Below are 11,876 nucleotides of genomic sequence, written 5' to 3'. Positions count from 1 at the left end.
CCACATTAACTTATAAACATTATCCATCCTCTCTTCTTACCTGTTGGTGTGCCTCTAAACATCCCCGCTAGATCATTCTTCTGGATCTTCTGCAGAACAGTGGCCATAATGAGACATTCTTTACCGTGGAAACGTTCAACGATCAGGTCAACAACGTCCCCGATGTCAGCATTCTGCAGATCACTCTTTGTCAGCGGCTCGAAACCTGCAACATTTTCACGACGTCGCAGAAGCCACATGAAGCTCTTGTAGTCCTTCTCATCCAGATCACGCAGAGCGCTCAGGATACGATCCTCTAATGATAATGACCCCTACAAACACATGTTAACATGTCAGCTTTTAATTTCATTCTCTTAAAGGGACATTTCACGTCTAATAAGGCTTTTGGGAACACCAGGTTCATCAATACCCCCCCCCCCCCCCCCCAAAAAAAAACAACTAAAAAACTAAAACTAACAAGACGAACCTCGGTTCGAAGTGAAGCGGTGGACAGATAGAACCCTTATTCTGAATGTATTTGGAGAGCCGGTATGACAGTTGGTATAATAGGTTTAAAAAATATATAGATACATTAAAATAAGAACTTGTAATTAAATAAATACATAAATAAATATAAAGTGTTTAAATAAAAAGATGTTGAATTAAAAATGAAAGGAAAAGGTGTTTAAATTAAAGGATATTGTCTTGGATCCAGCAGAACTCCCAGCCAGAGAGCCCCTGTTTCCCCACCTATTTCTTTTTAAACCCATTATACCAACCGGTATAAGGAAAGACCTGTTCTTTCTGGCCTGGAGTGACCATATATGGACATAAAGTAACATACATTGTGTTTTTGAAGAACCCTATTCATTCTAGACTGAGGTCATATGGTAATTAAACGGACATTCTGTTTTTGAAAAAGCCTGTTCATTCTGGACTGAAATGACCATATATGGGAGGGGTCTGACCAGGAGGGAAACCGCACACATATTCTAGATGTACAGGACATATAAAGCCTATTCATTCTGAACTGAAATGACCATTGGACATGGGACACACATTTTGCTTTTTGAAAAAGCCTATTCATTCTGGACTGATATTTTACACGTACGGGACAGGAAAAACCTGTTCATTCTGGCCTATAGTGACCATATATGGACATAAGGTAACGGACATTGTGTTTTTGAAAAACCCTGTTCATTCTGGACTGTGATCACCATATATGGTAATTAAACGGACATTCTGTTTTTGAAAAAGCCTATTCATTCTGGACTGGATTGACCATATATGGGCGTGATACACACAAAGCCATTCATTGGAAGCGGTTTCCACCGCTTCAAAAATCTCTACCGCCTATCGGTGTAACCCGGTTCCTAGACACGTCCTAGAGGCACTAGTAAAAAATAAAATAAAATGTATAAATAAAGGCTTCATGATTAATTCATGATTATGTCTTCAAAGACGTAGCCTTTGTCTATCTGGACCTGTCTAACGTATTCCTACACACACGCACGCGTGCACACGCAGTGTGTTGGCCAGGGTTAAATACGAGCGAGGAACAGGCATGCTGTGAAATACTCTTTTTTTGTTTCTTTTTTTTTTTTACGCAAACACTTATAACTACTGTCCTTGCATTGGATGTTTAAATCCTCTTAGCAGACATTTACTTCCCTCACACAACAGAATAAATAAAGTGTGTATGCAGACTATGCACTGCTGTGCAGTGCCAGCGAGCAGTGCATGTTATTTTTTATATTATTTAATAATCAATCTATGATTTAAAACACTTCCACAAGCCACAGAGTGGCTTAATATTCATATTAAGGGTAACAAGCAGGCAAGCTGCATGCACTGCACATTAGTACAAGTTTGCTAGTCAGTGTAAATCAGGCTTCCTCAAAGAAAAAGAAAGCAGAAGAAAAAGCGGTGGGACAAATAAAGTTCGGACCATTTGGGAACAGGTCTGTCGCTGCACAAAACCTCTATCTCTCACCCAGGAGTGTGTGTGTGTGTGTGTGTGTGTGTGTGTGTGTGTGTGTGTGTGTGTGTGTGTGTGTGTGTGTGTGTGTGTGTGCACGTGTGTAACAGAGGTGATCCGAACGTCCCCACTCGGCTCCGAACCCGGGTCTCTCGCGTGAAAGTCCAATATCTTAACCATTACTCCAAAGGGACATCCCTATGGAACGAGGGCAGATACTAGACTTTTGAGGCTTCAGGCTGGGGCTGCAACTCTCTCCGCCACACGTGCATGTGTGTGTGTGTGTGTGTGTGTGTGTGTGTGTGTGTGTATGTGTGTGTGTGTGTGTGTGTGTGTGTGTGTGTGTGTGTGTGTGTGTGTGTGTGTGTGTGTGTGTGTGTGTGTGTGTGTGTGTGTGTGTGTGTGTGTGTGTGTGTGTCACCTGAAAGCTGTCTGCAATACAAAGGTCAAATTCCTTACCTTCCCTAATCCAGAATCACCACCAGCCATGGAAGCTGTTGACACACACACACACACACACACACACACACACACACACACACACACACACACACACACACACACTCACAGTCAGAAAGTGAAAGTTGTTCTTCATGAAGAGACGCACATATGTGTATTGACGTTGCATGGCAATAGCTTAAACAGCATGAGTTATGCATGTTCAAAGGTTTGCATTCATTTCAATGTAAACTTCAGTTGTTTTTAAATAATGTTAATAAGCAGAGATTTAAAAACATCTGCCAGGAATGTGTCCAAAATTCCAAAGTCGATATTTTCATTTCATTTAAATAATAGCAGGAACTATAAACTTTTCAAGATGTTAAATTAGGCCAATGTTCTGAGAATCCATACTTTTAACTGCAATGAAAAGGGATAATAACCACTAACCACACCTCAGTACCTATCAAATGAGGATTTTCAATATTTATTGTATTTATTTAATGTATTTTATCTGGTCTCGGTCTTGACTTGAATTAAAAAATGTTCGCTTTAAAATGATAGATATTCAAAGATTTGTCACAAATGTTCCAGATTTCTTTGAATAGCCAGTAAATAATGGTTATAGTGGTTAAAATGCTTTCTCGGTTTTATTAATGCGTTATGGACCTGAAACAGACTCGTGTTTCAGCTCACGACCAGGATTACTACTGTATGAAGAAATGTTTATTTTCTCCCTGCAATACAGGTTTAAATGAAATAAGACCGTTGCTTTGTTTATCTGTGTCATGTGAAAAAGAAAGAGTGAGAGATAAAAGAGGTTGAAGTAATTCTAAGTTATGCAAATTCACAACTTATATTTTTAAATATACTGTCAGCTTTGACTGCTGAGCTGTGCAGCAGATTATTGTCCAGTAGCCCATATTCTATTAGAAAAAGTCAAACTGTACCATTGTGTGGAGAAAGAGGGAGATAGAAGACCTTTCTTAAGAGCTAATTACAGTTATTTCTTTTTATGTTGCACCAGATGGCACAAAAATAAGGGTTGCTAAATGACTGAGACAAAAAGGCAGCAAATATGCATGTTTGTACTTTTGGAGAAAATGGAAAGACAAGACAAGTAAAGTATCAATGAAAACTGGTGAGTCATACTGTAGTTCAGCAATTCGGTGGGCCGCGGCTCACTGGTTGTCCTCCGAGCACCTCCCATTAGGACCACAGAGGTGCTGCCCAAGTTTCAGCTATTAATTCAAACTAGAAAATATTGTTCCTACTCAAACAATTGTGGGCTCGCTTCAAGCCAAAAAATAATGGTATAATAGTACTGTAATATATATATAGACAGAGTGGGGTGGGGGGAGAAGAGGCGGGCACAGAGATCGGTGAACACATGCTATTGGCCGGAGAAATGTGTCTGCTTCAACCTGGTTTAAGCGCTTTGCACACAGACGCGTTATTCTTGCACGGAAAAAACAGACGATTTCATTTTTTTAAAGAAAACAATGATTCTCTATGACCTCATGCACACCGACTCCGAATTTGCCATGCGGCAGGTGGCTGCGGCTGTGCGTTTTTTTTCCCGATCGAACCCAGTTCGATTCGTGCGTCTTGTCGCATGCGGTAAAAAACTCATTGACTCCTTTTATGACTCCTCTTCGGATCCGCAGTGTGGATTCCGCACAGCCTTGCACACCAAATCCAATGTGTTTTAATCGTGCAGCAAACGGAAAGAAACGCAACGGTCCTGTGTGCAAAACCCTTTAGAGCGCTTTCTCCATTTCCCCTGCATGGCTACTATTAAACTAACGTTTATTTCAAATGTAAACTGCTTACCCCCGGGCCACAGATGTTACAATACTGTAATGGGCCTGCAGAAATAGCCATATCTTACATATTGTTTAATAATAAGCATGTTTTTTATCCAATGGGTAGTCATTTTCTAAAAGAAAGTTGTAATAGTAGTGATAGTTGAGAGCTTATGAAGAAACTTGGTCACCGATTGGATTAAAATATTTTTTATAAAAAAAATAAGGAAGATACTTCTACGTACTTCTGTGTTCTCCATACAATATTTACCACATCCATGGCCCGGGGGTAAGGACTTTTAAATATGAACGTTTATCAGGTGGGGCAAAGGAGATATCTGTCTGTCTTGTAAACTATGGCTTAATTAGCCCTTCGCTATGCCCCTCCCCACCCTGTCCTTGTCCAATACCACGTTAGCAATGAGTTACTATAAGAAAAGAGCCTTTGGCAAGCTTTGCTTCTCACTTGTATACGTTATAGGACAGCTTGTCCTTTTTCCCATGTAAATAATCCATCATTTCAGCAGCAAAAGCTTCCAAATGTCTCCTAAATCTAGTCAGTAGGCCTGCAGTAGGCTATGCACTTGAAAAATGAGCATGACGTTATTTCTATAAACTAAAAATACAGGGAAATGTTAGAAGGAGAAATAGCCCTGAAACAAAGTAGAACTAGTACAGACTGATCTTGATGCATCAAAGACTTACAAGAAAGATGGAGCTGAAAGTGGGCGGAGTTAAGCCCTGAAAGTTACTGTGTCGTCACAATTCGCAAAAAAAAAGGCAAAGACGTTTTGGGGTTTAGCGTTTAACATGGACGAAAATAGGGCCCTAAAACTAGGAAATATTACAAACATGGACAAATGTCTTAATTTGATGTTTGTGTGATATATTAATGATGCTGAATCCATTGCTCTTTAACAATAATGTTTAAAACTTTAGTTTGAAAGTTAATTTGTAAATAATAATAATAATAATAATAATAATGTGGGTGTGATGTGCATTTGTAGTTGCTAATTTAAGTTGTACGATCAATAATTCAAAAAATGCCCAAATGTAGGATAATTATGCCATAGCCTACCACAAAAAAAATGTTTTTTTTTTTGTGAATTTACCAAATTCCCTGACTGCTGCTATGGGATACAGTTTGGCTTTTCAAAATAAGTCAGGAAATGAGTAAATCTGACCATAGATCTGTGGCATTAAAAACACTGGTCATGTCATTCCAGTCCAGTTTCAGGCTTTTATTTGTGTAAGGTCCAGGAAGTTGTCCGCCTCCACGGCCTCACAGCATGTGTTGACTTTGTGTCAAGTAGGAGTCTCAAACAAGATTGTTTATTACACTAAATATGTTTTATTGTTATTATTGCGACCATAGGTTGCAGTTAACTATGAAAACTGGAACATCCTGTCCGTAGAGTCGTAACACCTCAATGTCACATTGTTGTGACATCATATTGTTGACATTGTGACTCACACTGTTGCGACATCACATCATCAAAGATAAACCCTGGATATCCATACATGAAGACGACTGGATCATCAACTAGATCTCCATATATGGAGCTGACCTCTACATCTAATTCCCAGATGATGCCCTGCAACCACACTAATAGGGCTTCCAACATAAAAAAGACAGTAAAAGGTCTTAATTGGGATGTTCCTTTTAGGCAGGGTGTTTAACTGTACTTGTGCTGTACCTCATTTCAACTGTATTGACTATATATATCTGTATTGACTATATCAATATTTCCCATCTGGCAACACTGTTTGGTGAATAAATACACCTTATTTACACCAGACCAAGGCCTCTTTGACTGCTAAGGCTAACCCTAACCCTAACAAATAACCTTTGCGATTTCAATAGGGTTTTACACTGGTGCAGTGCTCGGGCCCTAATAATAATAACTACTGTAGGAGGGGCAAGTGTGGTTGCCCTGAAGCAATTTGTGGATTTTGAATGAATTAAACTCACTCACCAAAAATATCACTAACAAAATGCAAGCAGACGATTCCCAAAGAAGTCGGTCAATTTGACATAAGTCTTGGGTGGCAACCACACTAATAACTAGACCAGGTCAACCTGGTTGTGCCAGACCCCCTGTCTGTCATCATCATTTATGACATCATGCCTTTTGTAGGCATGTCATCATCATGTCATCATCATATATACCCTTTATATAGAAAACCCGGACAGACATTTGCTTATGTAGGCCTACCCATTTCATGGGTCTGGCAATAACTAGAGAAATTGCAATTTGGGAAATTGCGAGTGTGGTTGCCTAAAAAGTTACCTTACTCTTACATCACTAAAAGTTACTCACTATATATGGTGTTTCCCATTCAAAGTCAATGGGAAAGGTCAGATACCTAAAAGTTACCTTACTATATATGGTGTTTCCCATTCAAAGTCAATGGGAAAGGTCAGATACCTAAAAGTTACTCACTATATATGGAGTTTCCCATTCAAGTCAATGAGACTAAGAATTGTAAAAACTGCAAAATTCCCCAGAGTAATAATGTGGTTGCCCTGGCAACCACACTAACTAGAAAAGATGCAATTGGAAATTGCAAGTGTGGTCGCCGTGACTATATTCTGCAGCATGCTAACTGTCATGTGAAGCTCAACCAATACTCATGACTATATTCTGCAGCATGCTAACTGTCATGTGAAGCTCAACCAATACTCATGACTATATTCTGCAGCATGCTAACTGTCATGTGAAGCTCAACCAATACTCATGACTATATTCTGCAGCATGCTAACTGTCATGTGAAGCTCAACCAATACTCATGACTATATTCTGCAGCATGCTAACTGTCATGTGAAGCTCAACCAATACTCATGACTATATTCTGCAGCATGCTAACTGTCATGTGAAGCTCAACCAATACTCATGACTATATTCTGCAGCATGCTAACTGTCATGTGAAGCTCAACCAATACTCATGACTATATTCTGCAGCATGCTAACTGTCATGTGAAGCTCAACCAATACTCATGACTATATTCTGCAGCATGCTAACTGTCATGTGAAGCTCAACCAATACTCATGACTATATTCTGCAGCAAGCTAACTGTCATGTGAAGCTCAACCAATACTCATGACTATATTCTGCAGCATGCTAACTGTCATGTGAAGCTCAACCAATACTCATGACTATATTCTGCAGCAAGCTAACTGTCATGTGAAGCTCAACCAATACTCATGACTATATTCTGCAGCATGCTAACTGTCATGTGAAGCTCAACCAATACTCAATTGCATCTGGTTTCCATCAATTTCCAATGGCAGTAGAAAAGTTTATCCAGTGAAAATAAAATTTCTCCAGAACTACAGTGTGTTGGCCTTCGGGCAACCACACTAACTAGAAAGGTGCAATTCTGGGAAGTTGCGAGTGTGTTTGCTGTTTTTGTATGTCAGTGTAGCAGTGTGGGCGTTGGTTCCCACAGCCCATCCTCCTCCCACTTGTTAGTGAGCTAATTGATGGCAGTATTTAGGCAGCATGGCTTCCAGCTGCGAGTTAGCTGTTGTTTCTGAGTTGGAGGGTGCTGCGCCTTACACGTGTGTGTGTGTGTGTGTGTGTGTGTGTGTGTGTGTTTGCACAGTACTACAGGTGTCCACATGCAGCTCATGCTGGCCTTTAGGGTTTCAGCTACATTTGTGTGTTTCTCTTTTGCTGCTCAAACAATGACTGTTATGCGCTGTAGTGTAAACTTGATCATGACCGATCGTTTGTCGTTTTAGCTTATGGCTACAAACGACTCCTTCTGGAGCTCCTGCTCTGGCGTGCGGTGCTAAATCGCCACGCACACCAGGTAGGTTGGCGGTCCTCCTTTTCTGCAATATAGTGTTCATTTGGTGTCTCCACCAACATGAATGTAAACTTGGGCTTTATGTGCATTTCAGTATTACACTACCCTAACACTACCTGGCGTCTGGTGCTGTGGACAGTACAACTGCGTGTGTGCTTCTGATGCAAACGCGGTAGGTTCATTGTGCATCTCTCTGTTACTGTTTCAGAACTGTATAGTTTAGTATAAGTTTTGTAACATGGCCACTTGTTGCCTTGCCATTTCAGAGCCGGTGGCAACTGTTGTTTTGTTTCCGTGGTCTACAACTTAATCAACCCACAACTCCAAACCTTCCTATTCATGAATTGCCTGCGAAGATAAAGCACTCATGGTTGCATAACTTGCATAGCTTGCATAATTAAGTCATTTTATCCAGTACTTGAAGCTTTAAGGTTAATCTCATTATAAAGGAAAACTGTCATTTCTATTGCAGGCCAGGTGCTGGGGCTCCTCTTTGGGGCAGGTGATGGCCGCCCCCCTGGTAGTGGTAACTCCCTTTTGGTTACACCCCGCCATACCGACGCCCTGCCACTCCGACCATTGACTTCTATGGGTCGAAATGGCGGGGTGCTCCCTCTTTTCTATGCACATCGCCTTTACGACCCTATAACGTCTCGGTTCAGAAATACCGCCATTTCGAATAAACCTGTCGGAATGGCAGGGTGTCCCCGTTTTGCTATAGACATCACCACTCCGACCCTAGGAAAGACCTTCTATTTTTGCAAAAGCAATGCGCGGCCGCTGCTTCTATATTATAAGCGAACGATTCAGCTGTGCGTAGAGCGGCAGTTCATAGGGGTGGAAGAAGAAAAAAAAAGGAATGAGTTTATGTGCGCATCTCTCCTCCCATCTCTCTCTCTTTCTTTCTTTCTCTCTCTTTCTCTTTCTCTTTCTCTTTCTCTCTTTTTCTCTCTCTCTCTCTCTCTCTCTCTCTCTCTCTCTCTCTCTCTCTCTCTCTCTCTCTCTCTCGCAATAGTATTATTTCTGTACTTCAAGCTTGATGGTTTGATGGAGGGACAATTAAAACATTTATATACACTGAACCGAGGCGGCGCCGACACCCAGGCGCCGACACCCCGCGGACCACCGCCTGTCCCCCCGCCGTTCAGTGGGCACCTGGGCCAGCCTGCCTCCAGGACCACGGACAGCAACGGCGTCATTCCCCATTAATGATTGAATAATATCCTACAGAACAGATGAAATCACGTAGCTGTAATGTAGGCTATATTGCTGGCTTAATTTGTTAATTATTAGGAGCAATAAATATAGTCTATACGCCTACTTGATTCAACAATAAATAGGCTCAAGAAAGTTGCCAAATTACAATGGGTCACTGTGACATGGCTTATTTAATCAAATCTAATCAATAGTATGCCTTTGGGTAGCTCACCAGATCTGCAAACTCGCAAGCATGCATGTTGTGTAGTCTGTAGACACACCTCATTGTGAGCTTGTAGATCGGCAATTTTTCGCAGTTTGGCTGGGGTCTGTCTTGTTATCAAATGATATCGTCGGCCCAAAACTGATGGACATGGAATATACAGTATAGCTACTGACAAGGCGCACAGTTGTGCACAACGCTGTCTGTCTGTCGCGCTGTTGCATTACGGCTGTACTACACCAAGCCGTTTCGCGCGCGTGAGTGTGTATGCGTGCGTATGCACATTTTGGATAGATCCAATGTATATCAATTCAGCCGGCTACACCAGGCGTACAGATAGCGTGAACCATGGATACGCATTCCCTAAAAATAGGATCGGTTCTATTTTTTAAGTAGGCGTATGCGTTTTGTACATAGACTATCTGGTCTTCCTCACATATACTCCCTCCTTGGTGTAGCCTGGAGCGTTTACGCATACGCGAGCGTCTTCACGGACTGTACACGCGTATGTGCGCATTTCTTGGTGTAGTCCGGCCGTTAGGCCTATGTTACCGGCCTCAGACCTAGGGGAATCTGGGACGGTACAAGCGATGCACAGGCAAGGTGCACTGTGTATCTGTAAATGACGAGGAACAGACGCAGTTATAACGTGTTGCTTTGCTCAGCCAGCAGCGTTTTATTACTGTCTAAACAGGTATCAAAATATTCAATAATCATTTCAAAATCTCAATAATATCACCATAATCACAATATCATCATAACATCTCAGCATCAGTTCAATATCACAATATCTTCTCAATATCACAATATACTGTACTGCAATATCACCATAACATGTCATTTCAGGTTTTCCCATTATCAAAATACAGTGTAACAGTCCAACAGACTCTTTTAGTTCACATTTGGTCAGAAAACACAACACTTGCAAAAAAAGTAGTACTCCTTTAAGTTTACCATAACTCAACATTACAGTAACCCAAACCTTATACAGATTCTCTTCATAAAACGAAAATAAAGTGCAAAACAATAAACCTGGTTGTATGTATGTGTGAGTGAGTGCATGTGTGTGTGAGTGTGTGAATCCTTTCTCCCATAAACAAACTTAATACTGTAGTTACAGTCATCAGCTTCCATAAACAAAACAATAATACAGTTCCCAAATCTATACTCTTTCATTACATTCATATCATTAGCTCAAATTCACAGTGTAAACAAATAGAACACGACGTTCTTATCGACACACGCACGCGCACATGACCCACGTGTGCTCTCTGTATGGCAGCAGAGTGGAGAACTCTATCTGGCAGCAGCCATTATCAAACAAATCACAAAACAATAAAACTACTGGTCCAAACTCACTTTGTGTACACTCAAAACGTCACCAAACATGTCACTGACAGTTCACAGTAGTTTTAAACATCTTTAGGAATGTTTATAAAGGTTAAATTAATACCTGTAAATGACGAGGAACAGACGCAGTTATAACGTGTTGCTTTGCTCAGCCAGCAGCGTTTTATTACTGACTGCGCATGCGTGGGGCCAAGACTATACTGTTTCCTCAGGTCATTCACAGCAGCGCGGGAGCGCCATCTACTGACTGGGAAGTCTAATAAGATGGGAAATCCCATACAATACAAAGTGTCAGATAATGTTGAGAATAGCTCAGATAAACTTAAAAAATGGGGGGTGACTGTTTTAATGAAAACTATAAATAGAGGCATTTTCTGAACCCTCTACACTCTCCCCTGCTTTAAGAGATGTCTCCGGACATCTAGAACTAAACCCAACAAGCAGTCTAGTCAGGTAATAGTCTGGGAAAAGTCATCAGTCTGGTCTGTGTAGTGTCTGGTAAGTTGTGTCGGGGTCAGGGGTTAGTCAATGTTGATCAAATCAGTCAGTATCTGTCAAATCCAAAGTGCAAGTCTACTGTCCTATATCTAATAAGTCCATACAGTCGGGGTACGGTAGTAGCAGGTTTCAGGTAGGACTTGGTAAGGGTTCATGGGGTAAGGCACACACGTGAACATGGCGTTTGCTCCAGGTCTCCAGGGCTGGTATGATGGCTGACCGAAATGTTCATAAGTGAATCTTTCTCTGGGTCTCACAGTCCTGGTGGACCTCCTTGCAGGTAGTCCGTCTCCATCTTGTGGCTCTGCGTCAGGTTCAACCATCTCCTCTGGCACTCCTGGGCCTGTTTCACCCTCATCATCATCCCTTACAGGTTGCTCCTGAACATTCTCAGCTGGCAGTCTATCAGCTGGTCTTGGTGCTTGTGCTGCTGCTGGTATGACAACAGGAACAGCTTCCTCTTGCTGATGCACATCACCTTGTTCTGGTGCTTGTCTTAGAGGTTGGAATTCTTGTGCTACAGCTCTGAGAGTACTTTGGGGTTCAGGTTGAGGCTCCTGATGCCTGACTGTCCTCCTTGTATACACAGGTAAC

At 41.5% G+C, this 11,876-nt stretch overlaps 1 protein-coding gene across 1 annotated transcript in view; it reads right to left on the bottom strand.

Annotated features, from left to right (window-relative positions):
* The window catches only part of LOC308288933 (rho guanine nucleotide exchange factor 5-like), a gene marked incomplete at both ends in the record, with an annotated part of 34,811 nt that extends 23,165 nt beyond the window's left edge, over positions 1-11,646 (bottom strand). Inside the window, 3 exons of the mRNA XM_080730407.1 lie at positions 41-311; positions 9,987-10,050; positions 11,540-11,646. Coding sequence (XP_080586533.1) covers positions 41-311; positions 9,987-10,050; positions 11,540-11,646 — 442 coding nt within the window. The remainder of the gene's footprint in view (positions 1-40; positions 312-9,986; positions 10,051-11,539) is intronic.
* Between the last annotated feature and the right edge of the window lie 230 nt (positions 11,647-11,876).

The sequence above is a fragment of the Nannobrachium achirus genome (assembly GCF_963921795.1).
Source record: "Nannobrachium achirus genome assembly, chromosome: 7".
Taxonomy (NCBI): domain Eukaryota; kingdom Metazoa; phylum Chordata; class Actinopteri; order Myctophiformes; family Myctophidae; genus Nannobrachium; species Nannobrachium achirus.
Note: the sequence above shows the minus strand (reverse complement) of the source record. Positions and strands in the feature narration are given on the sequence as shown.